The sequence below is a fragment of the Xenopus tropicalis genome, chromosome 1, assembly GCF_000004195.4.
Source record: "Xenopus tropicalis strain Nigerian chromosome 1, UCB_Xtro_10.0, whole genome shotgun sequence".
Lineage (NCBI taxonomy): Eukaryota > Metazoa > Chordata > Amphibia > Anura > Pipidae > Xenopus > Xenopus tropicalis.
This window is the reverse complement of record NC_030677.2, coordinates 57,990,951-58,016,879: the sequence shown is the minus strand read 5'-3', so window position 1 is coordinate 58,016,879 and position 25,929 is coordinate 57,990,951. Positions and strand designations below refer to the sequence as shown.

The 25,929-nt window shown below is 37.2% G+C and overlaps 1 protein-coding gene across 2 annotated transcripts in view; it reads right to left on the bottom strand.

The window, feature by feature from the left end:
* ttc29 (tetratricopeptide repeat domain 29) overlaps positions 1-25,929 on the bottom strand; it is a 149,862-nt gene that overhangs the window by 67,268 nt on the left and 56,665 nt on the right. For both annotated transcript variants that reach the window (XM_002938930.5, XM_031895505.1), the window contains exon 7: positions 21,854-21,939. In XM_002938930.5, the coding sequence (XP_002938976.1) occupies positions 21,854-21,939 (86 nt within the window). The remainder of the gene's footprint in view (positions 1-21,853; positions 21,940-25,929) is intronic.

Here is a 25,929-nt window from a genome sequence, read left to right as displayed (position 1 = left end):
ACCAATACCACCATGATAAATGTCTCCGGTAATGTCTCTGTAACAAAGCATCCTTGGGTTTCTACATGCACCAATAATAACTGTAAACTCTCTCTTTAATCTGTTGGCATGAAAACTCAACTTTCCTAAATCTATTTTGTCTTCTGCTGGATACCTGACCAGTTTTGGTCCAAAGGGTTGTACAATTGTTGGGAGGGAAGTGCGGAGCTGTGAGAGTTGGCTAAATAAGTTGATCACCAATCTTTCAGAAACGCCAACATGTTGTTAACAGCACTAAAAATAAAATTAGGACAAGCAAGGCCATTTTCTTACCAGCAGGTGCAAAAATGTGAACCCATGTTTTCTTGCCTAGCATCAGTGCACCTTTTGTGCCTATTACTGAAAGGCATGCAAGTGAACAGCCTGAACATGTTGCCAATAATTGTACAGATACAAATTGAGAGATATTTATAAACGGGTGCAAGCTTATACAATTAGAGTGGAATTAAAGGAGAAGAAAAGGTAAAAATTAAGTATGTTTTATCAGAAAGGTCTATGTAAATACAGCCATAAGCACAGAAACACTGCAATGCACTGCACTGAGTCAGTAATCCTTCACATTAAGGTAAATATTTGCTCTGGCTTAATGGTGTGACTGTGTGTTGTTGTACAGGTAGGGAAACCTGTATTGGTGTATGGGTGGGGGAGCTGGTGTACTGTTTAAAATTGTTATGATGTGTCAGAAGAAAACTCCAAGACCTAAACTCTTCCATTTGCCTTAGTAAATTGGTTACATTCTTAAAGAGCATAATAATGTTAATAAGTGTATCTAAAAAGTAATGCATTTATCAGAGACCAGTTCTTGTTTTAAAGAGTGATTCCCTTTTTGAAGATACATGAAAAGTGACATCAGTACAGTAATCTATAGACCCAATAAAGTACTTCAATTAATAAAAGCAAATGTCTCATTGGTTGCCACAGATTACTCCATGCAGATTTTCATTTTGGTACACAAAGGCCAAAGTCATTACTTTTTTTGATTGCTAAACAGGACTGTACTGAATATAAAAATAACTTTGTATTTAATGAATATAGGAAACATCATGAGTTTTTCTAGTGGATTCTGCCTAATTACCAGCCCCTTCATCTAATGTCCACTAATGAAATCATAACATATAAATACTATTTATTTTAAAAACATATTTAACTGTGCTTGTTTTCTTCAATATCCAAGTCCATTGCCAATGTAATGATGTTTTTCCTTAGCCAAGCATGCTGTATTAGGAAATACAAATAATAAAATAAAATATTAGAACAGTTTTTCTTAGAGCTGTGGTGTTGTTACCTGTATTCTTTTTTTTCCCACAGCTTGTGCAAAAAAAGTAAATTCATTTCCAAACAAACATTTCAATGTCAGAATCTCACAGTGGGGAGTTATATTTAATCAGTAGGGAATGCGGAAAAATATTTACTGAATATAATAATTTGCTCATGTTAAGAATAGCCTGGTATTCAATAGTGCTGGGCTACTCTCAAACAAAAATGTATCACAAGAAGAGTCTATGGATTCTCTTTTCTCTTAACAAATGTGACAAAAACTGAAAAAGCGATGTCAGCCAAGAGCTTTTATCAACTATGTCATAACAACTAGTAATAGGAGTAAATAATAAATGGCTATGATCTAGTGGGATATGGTAGCAATATCAAACTATATTAGGTGCCTGCTGATAGGGGTTTGCAAGAACCAGAATCCCCTAGCTTCCCAGTAGAGTTTTGGCCTGACAATAAACAACAGTTTAATACTTTATCTAATACCAGCCAGGAGGTGCATTCAGCAGCAAGCTTCTGCAGATGTTCACATCCAATAATCTATCCATAATTGATGAAACAGGGAGGTCAGATGTAATGGCTCCTACTTTTCCAGCAACAAATAAATGGTTATTGACAAAACAAGGCAGAGTAGCGGTGAGAGCTGAGCAGTGACAAGCCTGATGCAGTGCAGGGATGAAAACGTGGTTCTTCATCTTAAGAAATCTTCACCATGATGTTTGGCATAAAGGGCCATACTGTCACACAAACATAAAACAGATCAAACTTTGTAATGACAGCATGTAGACACAGTCCCAGGAATTTACCAAGAAAAACAGGGCCAATGCTGAAGAACAAGGTAAGTACAAATGCTCACAATCAGATAAGGATTGGCATGACAGAGCTACGATCCTCTTCAGATATGGGTTGGTATGACAGAACTGCAATCCAGTTTCCCTGCAGGCTTTTATCACTGGCTGCTTGGTTTGTAACAATTTACTACAGATGACTGTAATGTACAGAAGCTAAGCTTCTTTAATGCTGTTGACATGTTCCAGACATACCATAGTATCTGTATTTGAATCTGTGTAATTCCATTGAATTATGCCATTTATGTAGAAATGATTTTATGTCAAAACTACATTAAAAAAAAGATTATTTCAGTCAGTGTTAAATGTAAAACAAGCCCATTGAACCAAATGCCGTCAATGGAATTGGAGAACCTTAGCTATTGTTTTAATAAATGTATCTGAATCTATTTTTACTATTTAAAGATTTAGATTATTTGCTTATTTAAAGTTATAATTTGTGGTTAATGGTCTAAGCAAATATGTATAAAGCTTTCCAGAATTGTAGTATACTATCTGGGGAATAATATTACTGTTTCATTGTACCATAGCCTATGTGGCATTTTCATGTAACACAGTGAATTGTTTTAGGCTTTTAATCATAGGCATTATGATGGAAGAGTTAAATGCAAAATAAAAAATATATTTATGCAGCAATTATGAACAGGGCATTCTGATATTAAATATTTAAACCTCACTGTGTAAACTTCTTCAGTCAAAGTATTATTTGTTGACTCTAATGGGAAGTAAACCTGTATCGGCATTGCAGGTTCCACTACAAATTGAATGTGAATGGGCACAGGAAGATAAAATATATTTCAATAAATAATGTGAAAACTGCAAGATGTGCACAAACCTTGCAAGAAGTATTGAGTCATGAGTAAATAATGAAGTCTGTGTCTCAATGGCATTGTCTGCATTAAAATATCTGCAATCTAAACTCAAAAAGTCCCAAATAAAATACAATAGTGGACGAAGAGCCTGCTGACAGTCTGTACTATGAAACTAAGCATGCTATGGAAAAAGTTAATTAAACCTACGCTATTCTAATATGTATATAAAGTACAATAATTTTTTTCTAAATGAATAAGAAAAATACTTGATTAGACATAATTAGATTACACTAATTGATAATACAGTACTACTGCATTTTACAATCAAACACTGGTCCTGTCCTCAAGTTACATATGTAAAAATCTAAACAATGGATGATTTAATGTAGTTTGTGAAGGTAGGTATTTATTTTATTGGTCTAATAGTCCGCAGCACAATATGTTATGATCTAAGGCGGTGCTGTCCAACTTATTACATGTAGTGGGCTGATTATATCTCAAAGAATATATTCAAGTGCCAAATTAAATTAAAAAGATATCATTCAATGGAGTCTATGGATCCTTTAAAAAAAATCCTTTGGGGGACTACATATGGCCCGCAGGCTTCCAGTTGGACAGTCCTGATCTAAAGACACCATGGGACTACAATTTTCACTTTAATTACAGGGGTAGTTCACATTTAAGTTAACTTCTAGTATGCTGCTGCAACAGCAACCAAGAAACTACTTCTCTGTAAGGCTTACATTTTATTGTTATTCAATAGGGCTCATTCACATCCGAAGATGTGCAGAAAAAGCACTTTTATTTAAAATACTCGTGCTAAAATGCACTCCTTGCCCCTGCGTATAGTTGCACTTGGTGCCTCTCAGTCTTTCTTGCCTTCTATTCCAAAATGGGTGCAGCTGTGTCTATTGACATAGGAGAACCCTGAAACTACCACCACCATGCATTCTGGTGAATCAGATGCAACAGCGGAAAGGTGCAGTGAAATGTCATCAAGAGAACTACCCATTTGCTTCCCCAATGATGCCGGCATTCTGGAAAAAACACTGCAGTGTAAAAAAAAATGGGAACACTAGAAATTGCACTTTGCATACCACGTCAGTAAATTAAAAAACCCTATTATTTTTCTATTCATATACCTGACTCTCATTCACACCATTGCACGGTTGCCAGGGTAATTTGGACCCTAGCAACCACATTGCTGCTGAAATTCCAAACTGGAGAGTTGCTGAACAAACAGCTAAATAATTAAAAAACAAAAAAAATCAATTGCAAATGTCTACAAATTCCGATTTGGAATTGACCACTGCTGCACTTAATGATGGAGAGGAACCCTAGAGATACCTTCAAATAACTTACTTTCTGCTACTACCCATGCACAACACTTCACTTACATTTGTTGGTATGTGATGCATGATGTTCCCAATACTGTTGCTCACATCACTGCAGTAACTTTTTAATTTTATTCTAATACCATGGCCTATACCATGCATTCTGAGATTCTGTATGGCATAAGTTGGTTTAAGCATGTTCTAGTTCAAAGCTGGTTATAATGAAGAACACTTCTGTTTCATTTCTGTTTGCAAAAGTAAAAAGAGGTCAAAGACCAGACCAAAGTTGGTTAAAACTAGTTCTAAGGTAAAAAAATAACGGGCTAAAGTTGGATAAAACTAGTTCAAAGTTGGTTAAAAATGAACACACATTGCCAAAAAGAGTGCACACGTCATAGAACTTAGAATAAAACTAAATACATACAAGTCAGTATTACTTCTGTAGCTAAATAGTAATGACACTGTGTGCATCACAACATTATTAGGAGAACAAAGCCCAAGTGGTTTTAAAGGAATGCTATAGCTTTAAATGTAATAAAAGGAATTATGCTAGTAAATGTACATGTAATGTGGCATGCCCATTCTGGTTTTATGGAATTTCTCTGTACAGATTATAAAATCAAACGAATTGTCCCTCAGAGTAACATTTAATTCTCATTTGTCTACTGACAACTCTAGATTACACTAGACAGAACGTTAGGCCCTTCTTGTTATGTATGCAGCAGGTGACAAGGCAAGTTGTGGCCAGAAAGTGGCAGCTTAGGCGAACTACAACTCTATCCTGAGCTAAAAACACATCCACAGATTTGGGGAAGAAGATTAGAAGAATTGGCAATGGGAAAATAATTATATATCCACCTTGTAATATTTAAATAAAAACAGTAATAATAAAAAATAATTTACAAAGTGTAAAATAAAGAATAAAGTAGTGAACCTTTAAGCAACAACTTTATACCAGTTATGTTTTCTATTACATTTTTTCCTTTATTTTAGGGGATAGTTAAACTTTTATTTAACTTAACTTTGTAATAGATGTATGATGTATATTAAGAAACCTTTTGATTAGTCTTCACAATTTCTTCTGACTTGTTTAATAAAAACACATATAAATCGGGGAGCACTCACCAGAAACCCAACACTTCTCAGAGGGGTCCCGTGCTTACACATCCATTAGCGCCCCCGATCCAGGCGCGATGAAGAAGCAGAAAAATATAATGTAGATGGATGGAGCACGACAGGACCACTTCTCCATAAAAGCAGATTCTTTATTTCATATCTCCATTAAAAACATGTTGCAAAAAACCACACCATGAGCTTGACGCGTTTCGTGGCCTGCTGCCACTTCCTCAGAAGCTATAACACGTGTACACACACCCATCAGTGCCTTAAATACCCTAATGACACCCACCCCCCTTAGTGGAAGTTAAAATTAACCCCCGCGGGTGTGTGTACACGTGTTATAGCTTCTGAGGAAGTGGCAGCAGGCCACGAAAAAAAGGTAGCGATCAGCTACAAGGACATAAGGCCTTTCTATTTAAGGGGTCGCACTTTACACCCTTTCCTTCTCCTTTAATAGTTTGGATGAGAAATCTTCATGTGTAAAAGCAATCTGTATAAAAAACTTAGTTTAAGATTTTACATTGCCAAAGCATATTACAAACCTTTGACTAGACATTAAACAATTTTCTGTAAAAGTTAATTATAATGAAACTAGTGTAATAGCCATTGTATTAATATTCTAATATGGTAGCAAATGACAGCAGAAAAAATATGAAAAACTCAACTACATAAGAGCATTCTTAAAGAATTCTTTGTAAAGTGCATGAAAATATACCTAAGCTTCCAGAAATAAATATATATACATTGGTTACCATGGTTACCGATTTTTTTTGGCGCCCTTTTTTTTTTTGTTGTGGTGGGGTATTTATGGGGGGTGAGGTTTGCACTGTCTTTTGGTTTGTCCCTGAGGAAGAGCACAGTTGGTGCTCGAAACGTTGGATCGTTTTCATTAAAGAAATTTTTTGTTTTCTAAAAAAGTCCCTGCGTGTGCGGCTCATTGTCTTGCTATATATATATATATATATATATATATATATATATATATATATATATATTAATGTATTATATACATTATAATATATATATAAATTTATTTTTTTTTAAATAGACATATCTGATTTCACAGGCTCATTGAGTGATGCAAACCCCATGCATGCGCATAAGCGAGTGGGGAGATCCTTTTATTGGGCACAAGCACCCTCCTGATGTGGGCAGCCCAGCGCTGGCAGGGGAAGTTTTTTTAAATAAAAAATTATTGTTTCCCCCAGCCGGAGTGTGGGCTTTATTAGCCAGCACCTCTGGTGGGGGGAAACAATATATGAGTGATAGGTGCCCTTTAAACGTCTGAACTGAAAAAGTCTGTGTGGGGGATAAAGTTGTTGAAAAGTCGTGAAACTACGACTTTTTTGAATTGTCCCACCATAACTTCTACTTTTTCGAATTGTTACACAAAAAAACAGTGTAAAAAATCTGAAACCTCTAAAGTTTTGAAGCAAAAGAAGGATCCTCCATGGAAGGGAAGGGATATCTGCCATTGACTTCTACATGATCTCAGCAGGTTTTAGTTGGCAAATTGTCAGATTCAGATTTTTAGCCTTTTTGACACATTTTAAATTTTCTGCAGCTTTTATTGCAAAATTCTAAATCAGAAAAAAAAATCTTAGGGTAAGTAAATGGCCCCCTGTGAGTCTAATGTAGGGAAAGGGAAATCTTCTCTTCCTTTCAATATGTGAAATCGAGTGTCAAAAAGGGGGGTTATTTCCCCTTTAATCACCTTGATACACACAGGGTGTTTTTTTTGCCTCCTTCTATAAATGTGCCTCAAAAACATACAGTATGCTCTTATATGACCGCTGTTATAAAGTATGTACAGTGCCTAGATTATTCCCTGTGAAGAAAAAGAGTCAGAAAAGAATGCATATTGCCTCTATAGATCAGACAATGTTTATTGCCTATATTGCACCTCTCTCAAATGGGTGATAAGTAAAAGTAGCGAGCTGATGTGGGCCCATGCAGAGCATTAGCATACATAACGTAAGCTCTTATATGACAGCATGTTGTGAAATAAAAATATAAGCAGTGCCTAGATAGTTATTCAGATGTTACAGTTCAGTGATGTAACAAATGTCATATTTACAAAATGCTATTTTACAGATAAAAATTGTATTTAAAACTTGCATGCAGAAACTGAAAAAATGTATATAGCCTGTATTACATCTCTGCATCAAATGGGTGATATGTAACAGTAGCTAGCTGATATGGGTCCATGCAGTGCATTAGCTGCATCCACATGGATGCCCTATGGGAACAAAAAAAAAACAATGCTCTTGTGTTCATCACAGAAATACAGAGGTCACGCGCAACATTTTTTAAAAGGGGAAGAACAAGACCTTTGAAGGCCCCTGTATAAAGCAATAATCTGAGCACCACTTCCTTCTCAATCCATCAGCAAACACAATAAACATAACCACCTTCAGTTCCAGTGAGCCCCTAGAGCTTCAGTAGCCCTTTTATATATATCTTTATTATAAAGTGTGAACACTATTCCCCAATATCCGTATAAAGGGTATACTGTAAAAAAAAAAAACCAAAAAAACCCAAAACAGTTTCCATATACAAAAACACATAAGAACAATAAATAGCAGATACAATTTTCATTCCTATGTACAGGAGACATAACATACACAGAAGTGATACTTGATGTATAAATATATTTTCTCTTTAATAGATTATTACTAAATGCAAATAAAAGGTGAAATCCTTAGTAAGCCAAGACTGCACTGCTGGAGGTATGCATGACTATCACACAAAAATGTATTATGTTTGTAATAATGCACCCGCACTTAGCATTGTAATTCTCACACTAGCAAAATATATTAAATATAAAGCAAATTAATAATTATATAGAAAGACATATCTTGGTGTGTCCCAGTAAAAAGTTCATAAGCATAAAGGCATGCGTCTAAGGGAGTACACAGGGCAGGGGAAGCGGCAGAAATGAGCAACCGCAGGAGGAAATGAAATCTTTCACACCAGCTGCTCCCTTTGGATTCCCCTAGAAGGAAACTGCCTGAGGTAGGCTTGAGCACAAAAGAATAGAAAAGATGAAAACTCTAATGTGAGGCAGGAAAACCACTGCTGAGACCCCTGAGTTTACATCCCATAAGTCTCTGGCTGTGTGGCAGGACCTTTTAGCATGTCACAAAGGCTGGTGATAAACAGCATATTACCATGAAACAAACCAAGTCTGAGCGGTATTGTTAAGAGTAATGATAACTAGCACTCTCATGGGAGGTGCAGAATTGTTTTCATCTTCCCATGCATCTGTGCACAGATCTCTAAATGGAAATCAAAAGTGCATATTTTCATTAGGAATCTAGCATTGTGAATATATTCAGAGTGGTTCAGAACCTCATTTTAAGCAAATTATTTTATCAAACTGTCCTTGCATTATATATATGTTTAATTACAAAAATATTTAGAAATCATTCTTTTTATAGCAGTTGTTATCCATATCAATATGATATGGTCAAAATGATTTTTTTTACTTGGCTTCATTTTCATTTATTTTTCTACAATAACGTACAAGTTAGCTCCTTTAAATAAATGCTTACATTTTATAGAAAATTAGGCTTTCATTTTATATGAGAATTCCTTACTGCTACAGTCCCCATGGTCATCTTTTCCAAGTTGGTAGCATCTAGTGCCCATAACCCCTTGGATTCCACACTACTGCACTGATACTGATGTTAATTCCATCTTCCTCCTAAGCCTTAACTTCCAGGTAAAAAGGCCACGTGGCCCTGACACACTGGATAGGAGAGTTGGACTCACCTCTTCTTTCATTAGGTATGTGAGAGTAGATTATTGCGCTGTAGTGTGTACATATGCAATAAACCAATGTATTTTAAAAATAGGACAACATTTAAAACGTATTTTTACATATGTAAGATTAACCTGCTTAAAATCTGCTATAGTTTAACATGCAAGCAAAGTATGTCATAGACACCATCCTGAGAGCATGTAAGAAAACTAGATTAATTGTAAGGAAACCAGATTCTCTGTCTCTAATATGAAACCATCATGATGCCTGTCATGCAGTTCAGAAAGACATTCTCAGCTTATATGTTATTAACATTTGTGCCTTCTAATGAAACCGAATGATTGGATTGCTCCATGATGGTCTATCCACTTTGACAGAAAAAGGAATAGGACAGTAATACTGGTACAGGTTTAGAACCTGTTATCTAGAATGCTTTGGACCTGGGGTTTTCCAGATAGAGGGTCCTTTTGTAATTTGGATCACCACAAAATATCATTAAAAATATTAAATGAAAACAGTAGGATTGTTTTGCTACAATATGGATTGATGCAGCTTAGGATCAAGTACACAGTACTGTTTTATCATTACAAAGACAAAGAAAATTTTGTTCTGAAAAATTATTTCTGAATTATTTATTTAAAATGGACTCTATGGCAAACGGCCTTCCCAAAATTCAGCCCTTTTTGGATAACAGGTTTCCATATAAGAGATTCCACATCTGTATAATTTAAAATATGCCACTACAGAATTAATTAATTAAGATGCATTGAATTAATTAAGATGCTAAGGATCTGAAGTTTTCCACATAAGGAATCTTTCTACAATATGGATTTTCATACCTTAAGTCTGCTGAAAAATCATTTACATGTTAAATAAAACCAGTGGTTTGTTCTGCCTCCAAAAAGGATTATTTATATCTCACAAATACTGTTTTATTACTACAGAGAAAAAGGAAATGATTTTTAAAAATCAGAATTATTTGCTTATAATAGGAGATGGCCTTTACGTAATTCTGAACTTTCTTGATAACGGATCCATTAACTGTACATTACAGTAAATATAGTAACTTCTAATTCTATGGCTTTTGTAACATATCCTATCATTATATTATTGTATTTTTTTCCAGAAAATAAAAGAAAATAAAGTAGACATACAGAGAGCTATTTGCTGCAGCTCTTTTTATTTTTCTGGTTCAAAACATATTGAGAATGTTTGTGTTTCTTTCCAACTGAACACATCTGTCTGAAACCATTATATATATCTGATTCTCATATGGTGCTGTAAGCCCTTCATGGATGTTAGAACCCTTCAATACAAAGATGCATTAGAAAAGTTTCTGAATACAAAGATAAACAGTTTGCAGACCTTTTCTGAGCAAAATAATAAAACTTAGATGAATAATGGCATTACAGATCAAAACTGTAATACAAAGGTACTGTGCTCTCAGTTCTCATTAACCTATTACAACTAATGTTTTTAATGGCCTGCTAAACACTTAATATGTAGCATAAAACCGAAATACAAGTATGTATATGTATTTCATGTATGGGATCCTTTTTCCAGAATCTCTGTTTTATGTGAAGGAATAGGTGACCATTTAAATCTAATTGTTGACTGGTTGCTATAGGCAACATTACCAGTGATGTTGGCCTACACACTACAGGTATGGGATCCGTTATCTGGAAACCCATTACCCAGGAAGCTCCAAATTATGGAAAACCTGTCTCCCATAGACTCCATTTTAATGAAATAATTCAGATTTTTTTAATTGATTTCCTTTTTCTCTGTAAAAATAAAACAGTACCTTGTAATTGATTTCAACTAAGATATAATTAATCCTTATTGGATGCAAAACAATCCTATTGGGTTTAATTAATGATTTATTGTTTTTTTAGTCAACTTAATGAAGATCCAAATTATGGAAAGACCCCTTATCCGAAATACCCTTGGTCCCGAGCATTCTGGATAACAGGTCCTATATCTGTATAATAAATATACCCCAAAGTGTGGGTTTGGGTAAGATAGGTAGTCAGGAAAGCAAGATATGCAACATTACATATGAACTTTAGCAGATGTAGAGTTTTATGAAGAAAGAGTAGATGAAGAGGTTGGCTAAATGAGACTACAGCATCCCTACAGAACAGCTGAAAGCTAAATAATAGCAGGGAAGTCCGATTAACTCTTTTACTGCCAAGCACGTATGGCATACGTGATGGCAGTAAAAGGGCTTAAACGCCAACGACGTGTCTCATACGTCGTTGGCGTTTAAGCGCTGCCCTCTGCAGCGGCGGCATGTGCCGCCGCTGCAGAGGGCTTCTAACAATGACAGCCCCCCTGGGCAATGTGCCAGGGGGGCTGTCATCAGGGTCCTGCGAGCCGATCGCTCGCAGGACCCTCCAGGAAGCAGCAGATGCGATCGCATCGCATCTGCTGCTTCCTGCTTCCTCCCTCTCCCCCAGCGCCGGCCCAAATGAGGAAGGAGGCGATCGGTCTTCAGGAACAGGTAAGGACTTTTTTTTTTTATTGCATTTACACACTTTTACACACTTATACACACATTTACATACATTTACACACACTTACAGCACACATTTTAGCATTTTTTTATTTTTTATTTTTTTTTTTTTCATTTTTCACACTTTTATACACTTATTTACACTCATATACACACTTACACACTATCACACAACTTTTACACATGTACACACATGTATACACAAACACTTTGGGTTTTTTTTGTTTTGCTTTTTTTTTTTTTTTTTTTTCATTTTACCACTTTGTTTTTATTTTCTTTTACCTAAAAACTGTTTATTTTGACAGCGTAACTATTGGATCAGATATTCTGGCCACTAATTACACTGTCATGTAACTTATTTTGTTGTTTCACTGATTTGCACAATTTTTGTGGTTTTATCACATTTTATCCCTATATAAGTGTTCCTGATCTGTTTTTAGCGTAGCTTTGCCAGGTGTAACTTTGGTGTACAAAAATAACTTTACCTATTTTGAATTCATCAGAATGTGTACTTTCCAAAAATATATGGTTTTCTGGGGGTCACTGTATAGTTAGGGGGGGTTACTGCACATAATACACTGACAGGGGGCTCTGTGTGCAAAAGCTGAGCTGGCAGGCGAGAAATCCTTATGCGCTATTTTCATTTTGGGTTCAGTACATACCGCAGACTTTGGTATATCTATGCATATTGGGCATCAATCTGTTCAGTAGACCTCTGGTGTTCCTATTTGGGGTGACTTGCCTTTGTACGCAAGAAATTGTGTGAGATAAATGCGGCAAATTGCAACATTTTTAGGCGATTTTCTGAAATCTCATAAAAACCGATAACTTTAGGAAAGCTTTGCGGCTTGGTACTTTGGTGTAGAAAGGACTCTTTACCCTTGTTGGATTTGTCAGAATGTGTACTTTCCAAAAATATATGGTTTTGTGGGGGTCTCTGTATAGTTAGGGGAAGTTTTGGCACATAATACACTGACAGGGGGCTCTGTGTGCAAAAGCTGAGCTGGCAGGCGAGAAATCCTTATGCGCTATTTTCATTTAGGGTTCAGTACATACTGCAGACTTTGGTATATCTATGCATATTGGGCATCAAACTGTTCAGTAGGCCTCTGGTGTTCCTATTTGGGGTGACTTGCCTTTGTACGCAAGAAATTGTGTGAGATAAATGCGACAAATTGCAACATTTTTAGGCAATTTTCTGAAATGTCATAAAAACCAATAACTTTAGGAAAGCTCTGCAGATTGGTACTTTGGTGTAGAAAGGACTCTTTACCCTTGTTGGATTTGTCAGAATGTGTACTTTCCAAAAATATATGGTTTTGTGGGGGATCTGTATAGTTAGGGGAAGTTTTGGCACATAATACACGGACAGGGGGCTCTGTGTGCAAAAGCTGAGCTGGCAGGCAAGAAATCCTTATGCGCTATTTTCATTTAGGGTTCAGTACATACCGCAGACTTTGGTATATCTATGCATATTGGGCATCAAACTGTTCGGTAGGCCTCTGGTGTTCCTATTGGGGGTGATTTGCCTTTGTACGCAAGAAATTGTGTGAGATAAATGTGACAAATTGCAACATTTTTAGGCAATTTTCTGAAATGTCATAAAAACCAATAACTTTAGGAAAGCTCTGCAGATTGGTACTTTGGTGTAGAAAGGACTCTTTACCCTTGTTGGATTTGTCAGAATGTGTACTTTCCAAAAATATATGGTTTTGTGGGGGATCTGTATAGTTAGGGGAAGTTTTGGCACATAATACACTGACAGGGGGCTCTGTGTGCAAAAGCTGAGCTGGCAGGCGAGAAATCCTTATGCGCTATTTTCATTTAGGGTTCAGTACATACCGCAGACTTTGGTATATCTATGCATATTGGGCATCAAACTGTTCAGTAGGCCTCTGGTGTTCCTATTTGGGGTGACTTGCCTTTGTACGCAAGAAATTGTGTGAGATAAATGCGGCAAATTGCAACATTTTTAGGCAATTTTCTGAAATGTCATAAAAACCAATAACTTTAGGAAAGCTCTGCAGATTGGTACTTTGGTGTAGAAAGGACTCTTTACCCTTGTTGGATTTGTCAGAATGTGTACTTTCCAAAAATATATGGTTTTGTGGGGGATCTGTATAGTTAGGGGAAGTTTTGGCACATAATACACGGACAGGGGGCTCTGTGTGCAAAAGCTGAGCTGGCAGGCAAGAAATCCTTATGCGCTATTTTCATTTAGGGTTCAGTACATACCGCAGACTTTGGTATATCTATGCATATTGGGCATCAAACTGTTCGGTAGGCCTCTGGTGTTCCTATTGGGGGTGATTTGCCTTTGTACGCAAGAAATTGTGTGAGATAAATGTGACAAATTGCAACATTTTTAGGCAATTTTCTGAAATGTCATAAAAACCAATAACTTTAGGAAAGCTCTGCAGATTGGTACTTTGGTGTAGAAAGGACTCTTTACCCTTGTTGGATTTGTCAGAATGTGTACTTTCCAAAAATATATGGTTTTGTGGGGGATCTGTATAGTTAGGGGAAGTTTTGGCACATAATACACTGACAGGGGGCTCTGTGTGCAAAAGCTGAGCTGGCAGGCGAGAAATCCTTATGCGCTATTTTCATTTAGGGTTCAGTACATACCGCAGACTTTGGTATATCTATGCATATTGGGCATCAAACTGTTCAGTAGGCCTCTGGTGTTCCTATTTGGGGTGACTTGCCTTTGTACGCAAGAAATTGTGTGAGATAAATGCGGCAAATTGCAACATTTTTAGGCGATTTTCTGAAATGTCATAAAAACCGATAACTTTAGGAAAGCTTTGCGGCTTGGTACTTTGGTGTAGAAAGGACTCTTTACCTTTGTTGGATTTGTCAGAATGTGTACTTTCCAAAAATATATGGTTTTGTGGGGGTCTCTGTATAGTTAGGGGAAGTTTTGGCACATAATACACTGACAGGGGGCTCTGTGTGCAAAAGCTGAGCTGGCAGGCGAGAAATCCTTATGCGCTATTTTCATTTAGGGTTCAGTACATACCGCAGACTTTGGTATATCTATGCATATTGGGCATCAAACTGTTCAGTAGGCCTCTGGTGTTCCTATTTGGGGTGACTTGCCTTTGTACGCAAGAAATTGTGTGAGATAAATGCGGCAAATTGCAACATTTTTAGGCGATTTTCTGAAATGTCATAAAAACCGATAACTTTAGGAAAGCTTTGCGGCTTGGTACTTTGGTGTAGAAAGGACTCTTTACCTTTGTTGGATTTGTCAGAATGTGTACTTTCCAAAAATATATGGTTTTGTGGGGGTCTCTGTATAGTTAGGGGAAGTTTTGGCACATAATACACTGACAGGGGGCTCTGTGTGCAAAAGCTGAGCTGGCAGGCGAGAAATCCTTATGCGCTATTTTCATTTAGGGTTCAGTACATACCGCAGACTTTGGTATATCTATGCATATTGGGCATCAAACTGTTCAGTAGACCTCTGGTGTTCCTTTTTGGGGTGATTTGTCTTTATCTGATCTTTATCAAGAAATTGTGAGAGATAAATGCGGCAAATTGCAACATTTTTATGCGATTTTCGAAAATGTCATATAAATCTGCAAACTTAGGAAAGCTTTACAGCTTGGTACTTTGTAGCAATAAGAAATATTTACCCATTATAGATTCGGGGGGATGTGTATTTTCCAAAAATATATGGCTTTCTGGGGTGAATGTACTTTTTTTGTAGCATTATCCCACATAAAGGATGTAAATGTGTTGATTTTGCAGGAGCTGAAATGATAGATCATATGGGGGTATGTTCCCATTGGGGCCCCTACATGCCACATACTTAGGTAAACCTATACATATTGGGCATCAAACTGTTCAGTGGACCCCTGGCGTTCATATTTAGGGTGTTTTATCTTGGTACCTAACACTATGTGGGAGATAAGATGCTGCAAAGTGGAAGCTTTGAGGGGATTTTTGGAAATGTCATCAAAATTGCTAACTTTAGAAAAGCTGTGCGGCTTGGTACTTTGGAGTAGAAAGACATGGGTACCCATTTTAGATTCGGGGGAATGTGTACTTTCCAAAAATATATGACTTTCTGGGGTGAGCGTACTTTTTTGTAGCTTTATCCCACATATAATGATGTAAATGTGTTGATTTTGCATGAGCTGAAATGACAGAAATGACAGTATATATGGGGGTATGTTCACATTGGGGCCCCTACATGCCACATACTTAGGTAAACCTATACATATTGGGCATCAAACTGTTCAGTGGACCCCTGGCGTTCAAATTCAGGGTGTTTTATCTTGGTACCTAATGCTATGTGGGAGATAAGATGCTTCAAAATGGAAGCTTTGAGGGGATTTTTGGAAATGTCATCAAAATTGCTAACTTTAGAAAAGCTGTGCGGCTTGGTACTTTGGAGTAGAAAGACATGGGTACCCATTTTAGATTCGGGGGAATGTGTACTTTCCAAAAATATATGGCTTTCTGGGGTGAGCGTACTTTTTTGTAGCTTTATCTCACATATAATGATGTAAATGTGTTGATTTTGCAGGAGCTGAAATGACAGAAATGACAGTATATATGGGGGTATGTTCACATTCGGGCCCCTACATGCCACATACTTGGGTAAACCTATACATATTGGGCATCAAACTGTTCAGTGGACCCCTGGTGTTCAAATTCAGGGTGTTTTATCTTGGTACCTAATGCTATGTGGGAGATAAGATGCTTCAAAATGGAAGCTTTGAGGGGATTTTTGGAAATGTCATCAAAATTGCTAACTTTAGAAAAGCTGTGCGGCTTGGTACTTTGGAGTAGAAAGACATGGGTACCCATTTTAGATTCGGGGGAATGTGTACTTTCCAAAAATATATGGCTTTCTGGGGTGAGCGTACTTTTTTGTAGCTTTATCTCACATATAATGATGTAAATGTGTTGATTTTGCAGGAGCTGAAATGACAGAAATGACAGTATATATGGGGGTATGTTCACATTCGGGCCCCTACATGCCACATACTTGGGTAAACCTATACATATTGGGCATCAAACTGTTCAGTGGACCCCTGGTGTTCAAATTCAGGGTGTTTTATCTTGGTACCTAATGCTATGTGGGAGATAAGATGCTTCAAAGTGGAAGCTTTGAGGGGATTTTTGGAAATGTCATCAAAATTGCTAACTTTAGAAAAGCTGTGCGGCTTGGTACTTTGGAGTAGAAAGACATGGGTACCCATTTTAGATTCGGGGGAATGTGTACTTTCCAAAAATATATGACTTTCTGGGGTGAGCGTACTTTTTTGTAGCTTTATCCCACATATAATTATGTAAATGTGTTGATTTTGCAGGAGCTGAAATGACAGAAATGACAGTTCATATGGGGGTATGTTCACATTGGGGCCCCTACATGCCACATACTTAGGTAAACCTATACATATTGGGCATCAAACTGTTCAGTGGACCCCTGGCGTTCAAATTCAGGGTGTTTTATCTTGGTACCTAATGCTATGTGGGAGATAAGATGCTTCAAAGTGGAAGCTTTGAGGGGATTTTTGGAAATGTCATCAAAATTGCTAACTTTAGAAAAGCTGTGCGGCTTGGTACTTTGGAGTAGAAAGACATAGGTACCCATTTTAGATTCGGGGGAATGTGTACTTTCCAAAAATATATGACTTTCTGGGGTGAGCATCCTTTTTACTAGCTTTATCCCACATATAATGATGTAAATGTGTTGATTTTGCAGAAGCTGAAATGACAGAAATGACAGTATATATGGGGGTATGTTCACATTCGGGCCCCTACATGCCACATACTTGGGTAAACCTATACATATTGGGCATCAAACTGTTCAGTGGACCCCTGGTGTTCAAATTCAGGGTGTTTTATCTTGGTACCTAATGCTATGTGGGAGATAAGATGCTTCAAAATGGAAGCTTTGAGGGGATTTTTGGAAATGTCATCAAAATTGCTAACTTTAGAAAAGCTGTGCGGCTTGGTACTTTGGAGTAGAAAGACATGGGTACCCATTTTAGATTCGGGGGAATGTGTACTTTCCAAAAATATATGACTTTCTGGGGTGAGCGTACTTTTTTGTAGCTTTATCCCACATATAATAATGTAAATGTGTTGATTTTGCAGGAGCTGAAATGACAGAAATGACAGTTCATATGGGGGTATGTTCACATTGGGGCCCCTACATGCCACATACTTAGGTAAACCTATACATATTGGGCATCAAACTGTTCAGTGGACCCCTGGCGTTCAAATTCAGGGTGTTTTATCTTGGTACCTAATGCTATGTGGGAGATAAGATGCTTCAAAGTGGAAGCTTTGAGGGGATTTTTGGAAATGTCATCAAAATTGCTAACTTTAGAAAAGCTGTGCGGCTTGGTACTTTGGAGTAGAAAGACATGGGTACCCATTTTAGATTCGGGGGAATGTGTACTTTCCAAAAATATATGACTTTCTGGGGTGAGCGTACTTTTTACTAGCTTCATCCCACATATAATGATGTAAATGTGTTGATTTTGCAGAAGCTGAAATGACAGAAATGACAGTTCATATGGGGTATGTTCACATTGGGGCCCCTACATGCCACATACTTAGGTAAACCTATACATATTGGGCATCAAACTGTTCAGTGGACCCCAGGCATTCATATTTAGGGTGTTTTATTTGGTTACTTTATGACCTGTAGGAGATAAGATACTATAGACTAGAAGCTTTGAAGCGATTTTTAAAAAAAATCACAAATTTTGATAAAAACCAATAACTTTAGGAAAGCATTGCGACTTGATAGTTTGGAGTAGACAGACAGTTGTGCCTATTCTGTATTCCCCAGAATCAGTTCTTTCCAAAAATGTACAATTTTCTGGGATAAACCTTCTGTTAGTGGAATTTTGGCCTTGAAATCCAAAGTATGCAGTTTTTTTGGAGCAGTGCTTTGGGAATTTGGTAGTGTACTGCTGGGAGTTTTTGACCTATACAAGTGAGAAATCTCCATAAAACTATATATATTTGGTATTGGCACGTTCAGGAGACATGGGACTTTCCAAATCAGTTGTATATTCGTGCATAAAATAATTTTTGTTTCTAGTATGTGTGATTATATTATGGAAAATTTGATTTTTTTTGCATTTTTAGACATTTAGAAGCCTATATCTTGTTACAGAATTGGAATTACACAAAAATTCTACCATATTTTGAAAGCTTAGGTTGTTCTGAAAAAAACGATATATTGTTTTCCTTGGTAAACTAAAAGTCCCCCCGAGGAAAGGCCCCTAAAGTGAAACAGTGCAAAATGTTCAAAAACTGTCTGGCAATACAAGTTCCGCTTTGACCAAAATGGCTGGCAGTAAAAGGGTTAAGGGTAATGAGAAATTTTGAATGAGATTATATGAAGAGGCAATGGCGAGTGTAAATAAAACCAACTTGTCATAAATGTATTATATATCAAATAGCACATTAATAAATATTTAATATTCTACAGAAAAAATGTACCTTTATCAAGCAATGCCATAGAAATTATAAAACCTACCTGTTTTGTATTTGTGTTGCACTTAATAGTGGAAAGCGATGAAAAGAAAGCACTTTAATTTTACGCTTGAGTGAGCAGAGATTGCTTAGAGGCTGATTTCAGATTCAAGTTTTTTTTTTTTTTTTAAACATGTTCGATTTCAGAAAAAATCTTGAAAAGGTGATTATGTTTACTCACAAAAATAACTTTATTACTTTGAAAATTATGTGAACCCATTTTTAAAAAATAGCTTCAATGTTGAAATTATACCTGTTAAAAAAATTGTTTCAGTGTTGGAAATAAACCTTCCATGGACTTCTTCCCCAGGTTTCAAAATTCAACAGTTTGTTTAGTCTGCCTAAGCAATGACTCTGTTCATCTTATTGACAGGAAACATCCTAGCGAACAAGCATTTCATACAAATAATAATTGGTCCTAGGTGTAAAGCTATAATCCCTGATGTAACACAAGTAAGGATCGCTAATTTTTAAGAAGCAAGCTGAATCTTTTTCCCACCAAAACTACCCTATATTACATAATGCTACAGAATATTTTCAGTTATAAACACTTTTATTCTGACACCTGCCCCCTTTAATATAAGTGTCTAGAAATAGCTATGATGGAGTAATTTACTAAATCCCCTGCTGCAAGTGGAAGAGCACTAAGGGGGTGCAACTAATTACTACTCAATTACATAGCCATTGGAATGTAGCCTTTTCCTTGCATCTTGTGCAGAATCCAGTTAGTAGACAAGCCACATTACAGATAGCAGGTGCAGGGCCCTGCTTAGTCATGCACATACTACCAGTCCCTTAGTTAAGCATTAACTTGAGAATGCCCAAGTTATGGGGAGGGATAGAGGACACCTACGTACCATTCCAATAGCACACCTCATAAATACAGAGCTAAACACAGGAAATGCAGTATCCATTGTGGCAGCACAAACCTGCATTTGTAAGCACTAAGAGTGGGGGCAGGTGCAAACATAGCGGCACATTGATCAAAGTACAATTGTTTCTGAACACAAAAAATGAGTATTTTTTCTATGTTTCCATACTGTGCTTATTTTTTGCGACTTTTTCGTACTTTGCAACAAAAAGCGGGACAATTTTTCCAACAAAATCGTATTCGTCACAACAAGTACGAAAGTTTTGGATTCATTCAAGCTTCGGTATCGTGACTTTCCTTGGGCCAGGTTGGAGCTGCAGAGTGCCATTGAGCCCTATGGGAGACTTTCCTTGGGCCAGGTTGGAGCTGCAGAGTGCCATTGAGCCCTATGGGAGACTTTCCTTGGGCCGGGTTGGAGCTGCAGAGTGCCATTGAGCCCTATGGGAGACTTTCCTTGGGCCAGGTTGGAGCTGCAGAGTGCCATTGAGCCCTATGGGAGACTTTCCTTGGGCCAGGTTGGAGCTGCAGAGTGCCATTGAGCCCTATGGGAGACTTTCCTTGGGCCAGGTTGGAGCTGCAGAGTGCCATTGAGCCCTATGGGAGACTTTCCTTGGGCCAGGTTGGAGCTGCAGAGTGCCATTGAGCCCTATGGGACACTTTCCTTGGGCCAGGTTGGAGCTGCAGAGTGCCATTGAGCCCTATGGGAGACTTTCCTTGGGCCAGGTTGGAGCTGCAGAGTGCCATTGAGCCCTATGGGAGACTTTCCTTGGGCCAGGTTGGAGCTGCAGAGTGCCATTGAGCCCTATGGGAGACTTTCCTTGGGCCAGGTTGGAGCTGCAGAGTGCCATTGAGGCCTATAGGAGGCTTCCAAAATCATGCACAGAAGGATCAAAGTCAGAAAGGTTTTCCCGCCCTTTACGATTGTTCAGATATGAAAATTTCGTGACTTTCAGAATGCCATTATGATTTTTTAATAAGCATTTTCGTGAAATCAGAAATTATCGTATTTAATCCAAATTTTTCCCATTTCGGGATTCAAACTTGTACTTTGATAAATCTGTCTGATTTTAGCTTAAAGGAAAGCTATTTTTAGCCATCTGACTAAATCTCCATCTGTCCTGTTTAGGTGCTAGTGAGTACTCATGTTGTGTGTAAAGATGCCATACATTAAAAGTACTTCCAAGAATCCAAGTACGCTCCTTGCTTAGAAGTGTGCCTTTTTATCTGACCAGCCTCTTCTGATGAATCATGCACAAGTGCACCTATCTAAGCTGGGGTACACTGGAGCTGCTGCCACCCAGAATGTGTTGGTAGGTTGGGTCCAGCTCACCCCATTGCGCTCATTTTGACATACTGACCACAGTGCATTCCCAGGTTGCATTAAGGGTGAAAAAACTATATTGTTTTGCATGTGAAAACTGCACTTTGCATTCTGCACCTGGTAAGTAAATGCCCCCTAATAATGACTGCTTTTCATTGTGTATTCTGTGAAAAAGGCAGTAAGTATTTTCTATTTATGCAACGTAATTGGAGCCTGCAGCAGTGGATATAGGGTCACTTTATCCTTTTGATGGAGCATGAAAAAAACTGGACACAAAACATCTCATATCGCTATGTGTTCCTTAGGCCTAAAAATAAAAAAATGGTAGCCTACAAAATGTGTAAGCTTTGACCTATTAAAATTCCTTCCTGACAGGTGAATCATGCCCCCACATACATACTGTATATATTCAACCCCTGAATATGAATATTAACACACTAATATGCTTACTGTTATTGCTGTCTGTGGATTCCCAGATGAAATATGGGCCAGTCCCAAACGGTAAGCTGCTTCCCCTTCCAGTTTTTTATTACCTCCTGATGAAAGATCAAACATTGGTTAAAAAAAAGATCACACCATAGGATATGCATTTGTAATTTATGCAAACTGAAAAGCAAACAACTTGAATGTACAACAAATGTTTTACATTGTAGGTGGCAAATCGATATCACTTGAAAAGTTGCCAAACAGCAACTTTTTCCTAAGAGCCTTGTCTATATGCTTGCCAAGAAGGAATGTTCTTTGTAGAGGTGTTAAAAAAGACAAGAGAACAGAGTTCAAAAAGAATATGCTTTATAGCAAACCTAGCTGAACCGAACAAATAGGGAAAAGAAATCTCAGCGCAAACACTGAAATGTTTTTAGAGCTTACATAAAACGCCAACCCAAATGAAAAGCCTCACTTTGTGGCCTCCTAGGAACACCAAAGCAAAGTTATACAAGGCAGTATGGTCAAATAATCAGGATTCATGAGCTGGGCAACTGCGTTGTGACTTGGCCTACACATAAGTATTAATAGTAGCAAATCAAACAAATCTGGCAGGAATAAAGTGCTTAAGAGTATGACTTGTGTTCTAGGACAGCATAGATAACCCAAGTGAATATTATAGAATACACTTGCAGTGAAAATGCTTAATATAGTAATATAGTATGCCAGCTATTGTTGCTGGTCATGATTATTGTGGCTTTCTATGTGTCTGTGGCTATTTTTAGACTGTAACACTGAGGGTGGAAAACTGGAGTTTTCCAGAGAAAGAATGACCTTCTTCTTCTTCTTACTAGCATCTAATAAGGCACAAATCCAGGGCAGATTGCTATAACAAGCAAAGGTAAGAACATGCCTCTCTTTTGGTGGTAGAAGCAGAGGTATGTGCAAAACTAAACAGCTGCAGTCTAACATTACTAACATAAAGGGGCCCATTCATTAAAGCACATTTTTTTTTTTTTTCAGAAAAACACGTTATTTCTAATTTTTACAACTTTTTGTAATGACCACGATCATTTCGGAAGTCATTCAAGCTTTCGCCAGATTGGATCTGTACAGTGCCATTGAGTCCTATGGAAGGCTTCCAAAATCATGCATTGAAGTTTCAAAGCCAGAAAGGTTTTTGCGCCGTTTCTGATCGTTCGGATACTAACATTTTGTGACTTTTGGATCACAACCACAACATTTTCGTACAACCAAGAAAAGAATTTTCACACAATTTTCGCACATCAGAAATTATCGTGGTCACTCCGAATTTTTTCCAATCGTTCTTTTAGTCAGCGAAAATTTGTGGTTTAATGAATGGTCCCCTAAGTAGAGCCACTATGAGGTTCAAAATATCAAAGCAGCCTAGTGAAACCTGAAGTCTCTTTCTTCCACAAGGTATATAAATCTAGCCCCCCCCAAAAAAAAAATTGAGCATTGAACCCCTGTTCATTGCCCCTTGCTTAGTCTTATAAGGACACTAAGTCGGAAATTCACAAAAGTGGTGTTATTGAGACAAAATAAAAGTGGAAGTAGATTTGTCGGATTTCTCGCCATATTCACAAATCTCCAGACAGTTTCCAGGTTTTGTCTTTGTCACAGCATTTAACTGACATTTCTCCTGACTTTATCTTTAGCTCCTCCTAAACCTGTCATTCTGACTCTCAGCTGTACCTGTGCCTTAAAGGACAAGTCAACCCAGAAAACAAAATTCTAAACAACTTTGCAATATACATTCATTACAAATTTTTAATAGTATTTACAGTAAGTTAAGTGTATATATAATTGCTGTAACAAAGCAGTGTTTGTCCTTTTGTATTCTCTACCCCGGTGGCTCTGGCATTTGAAACAATGAAACACAAGGCAGCAGACTGACAGACCTGCCTTGCTGAAGGAGACTGACCTTTGCAACATTGTTTAAATAGTACTAAACTGCTTTCAATAGAAATTACATTTACAAATATCTTTTAAAGCACTGAAAAATTTTAATAAATTCATATTGGGAAGTTGGAATTATGTTTTCTTTTATTAAGCAAAAACGTATTTTTGGGGTTGACATGTCCTTTATACAAAGTCTGTCTTGAAGATATTCCCTGCCACTTTCAAAGGCCAATGTGGATTTCTCATATTTTAAGTTAATGGCTGCATAACCATATGAGTTATATCCATTAGGTGTTGTCTCCTGTTAAAGGGGAAGTAAAACCTGACAAAGTTTTAGTTTTAGCACCAGTGCACAGATCATCCATCCCCTCTTCCAAAACACGCCAGTTACACTGGGCATCAAGACATGCAGAGTCACACCATCATCTTTGGCCATGTGACTTCCATTCCCATCATATAACTTAACTAGGAACATGTTCAGAAGCCCAAGATTCCAGTTTAGCATTCATTGTGCATGTGCCTGCTCGGTGATAGCTAAAAGTGGGCCCAACACTGCTGGGCAGCTCTGTAGTTCTGGGCATGATGGATAGTGGGCTGTGCACTGGTACAACAACTAAAATTGAAAGGGTGGCTTTAATTTACCTTTAAATAAATATTTATAAGATATATTCAGTCAAGGTGCTAACACTGCTTATTCATTAAACAAAAAATAGCAAAATAATACAAATGTGAGGTAAAACATGTTTTCAATATCAGTGTGAATGGCTACCCCAGGCACAAACTTTTTAATATAAACTTTAATGCAATTTGTAATGCATCAATACAGGGTAATAGTGGATTATATTTTAATGCAGAAAACAAACAACTTTCAAATTTTGGCGTTACTGGTGTTGGTGTTAAGACTGCTTAAGAACAAAAATGTCTGTAGATGGGAATAAGGACTTACAAATAGAGCTAAATTTGGTGAAGTGCACTGTGCAGATGTAACGTCTGCAGGGACATATACTTATCCCTCATTACTGTTCAGTTAATAAATATGCAGAACAGCAACACACTGATTACTGTACAGAATCATGCTTAGCGCTTCCAATAACTATACTCTTTTCTGTGAACGATCACCTAAGTGATTTAATACTCACAGAAACTCCTATGCATCCCCTTGCTACAGTCACTAAACCCAGTGAATAATATCATAATATTAGATAAGTGAAAATTCAGCTTTCTGCTGGAGAAGGATGTTTCATTATCATACAAACAAACAAAAACGGCGTTCAGGAAGCAGGATAGCAAATAAACTGTTGGTTTAAGGCGGGGAAGAGGGGGAGTCTAGCAGGACAAACCTCTCCTGCCTCCTAAAGGGAACACTGCATTAATCCCTACATTACCTGTGCTGCCTAGGGGTGTACCAAGAAAACAAATATGCAGTGTCCAAAAATATAAGGATTAAGGAAAAATAGGATAAATACTGTGTTTCTTGTGTTAAACCTTGAATCATTCACTTACTCCATAACTGAGAATCAAATATGAGAAGGAAAAGATCAGTTTTTAAGACCTCTTTTACATATGTTTATGTTATTTAACTATCATTAAGTATAATTTTCTGTAATGTTTCTTAATAAAATTAACAAAATATAAATTGGTGAATAAGCCAACCTCCCCAAATCATATTGCTGGTCATATTGCCTGTTTGCTTAGAAATTAATTGTAGTTGCCAGTTGACTGAGAGGTGAGAATATAAGGGCCAAAAACATATGCTTTAAATATTTGTGATGGAAAATACTGAAGAAACTACAATTCTGTGTATTTTTTGGGAAGGTTGCCAAATATTTGGTCGCTTCCGCTGTCTGTGTTCAGAAACTGTCAAACTGTATTTATTTATGCAGGTTTTCCAATTAGCTGGAATTAAATGAAGCCAGTATGGTTAAACTTTTGTGCATTCGAAATGGAACGGAGGCCAAAAGAAGAAATACATCTAGCAAGGATATCATGAATGCATCTTATAAAACACCCAGAAAAATTTAAGCACTAAGGCTGCTACCCACATAAATATTCTAGCTATAATGTATGCAGATAAATCATAAATGCTTTTATTGGCTGGCCATTTTGATGCTTTTTGAGACTGTCACAATGTGACAACACTGAAATAAAAAAACAAATGGAAAAAAATATGATTGTTT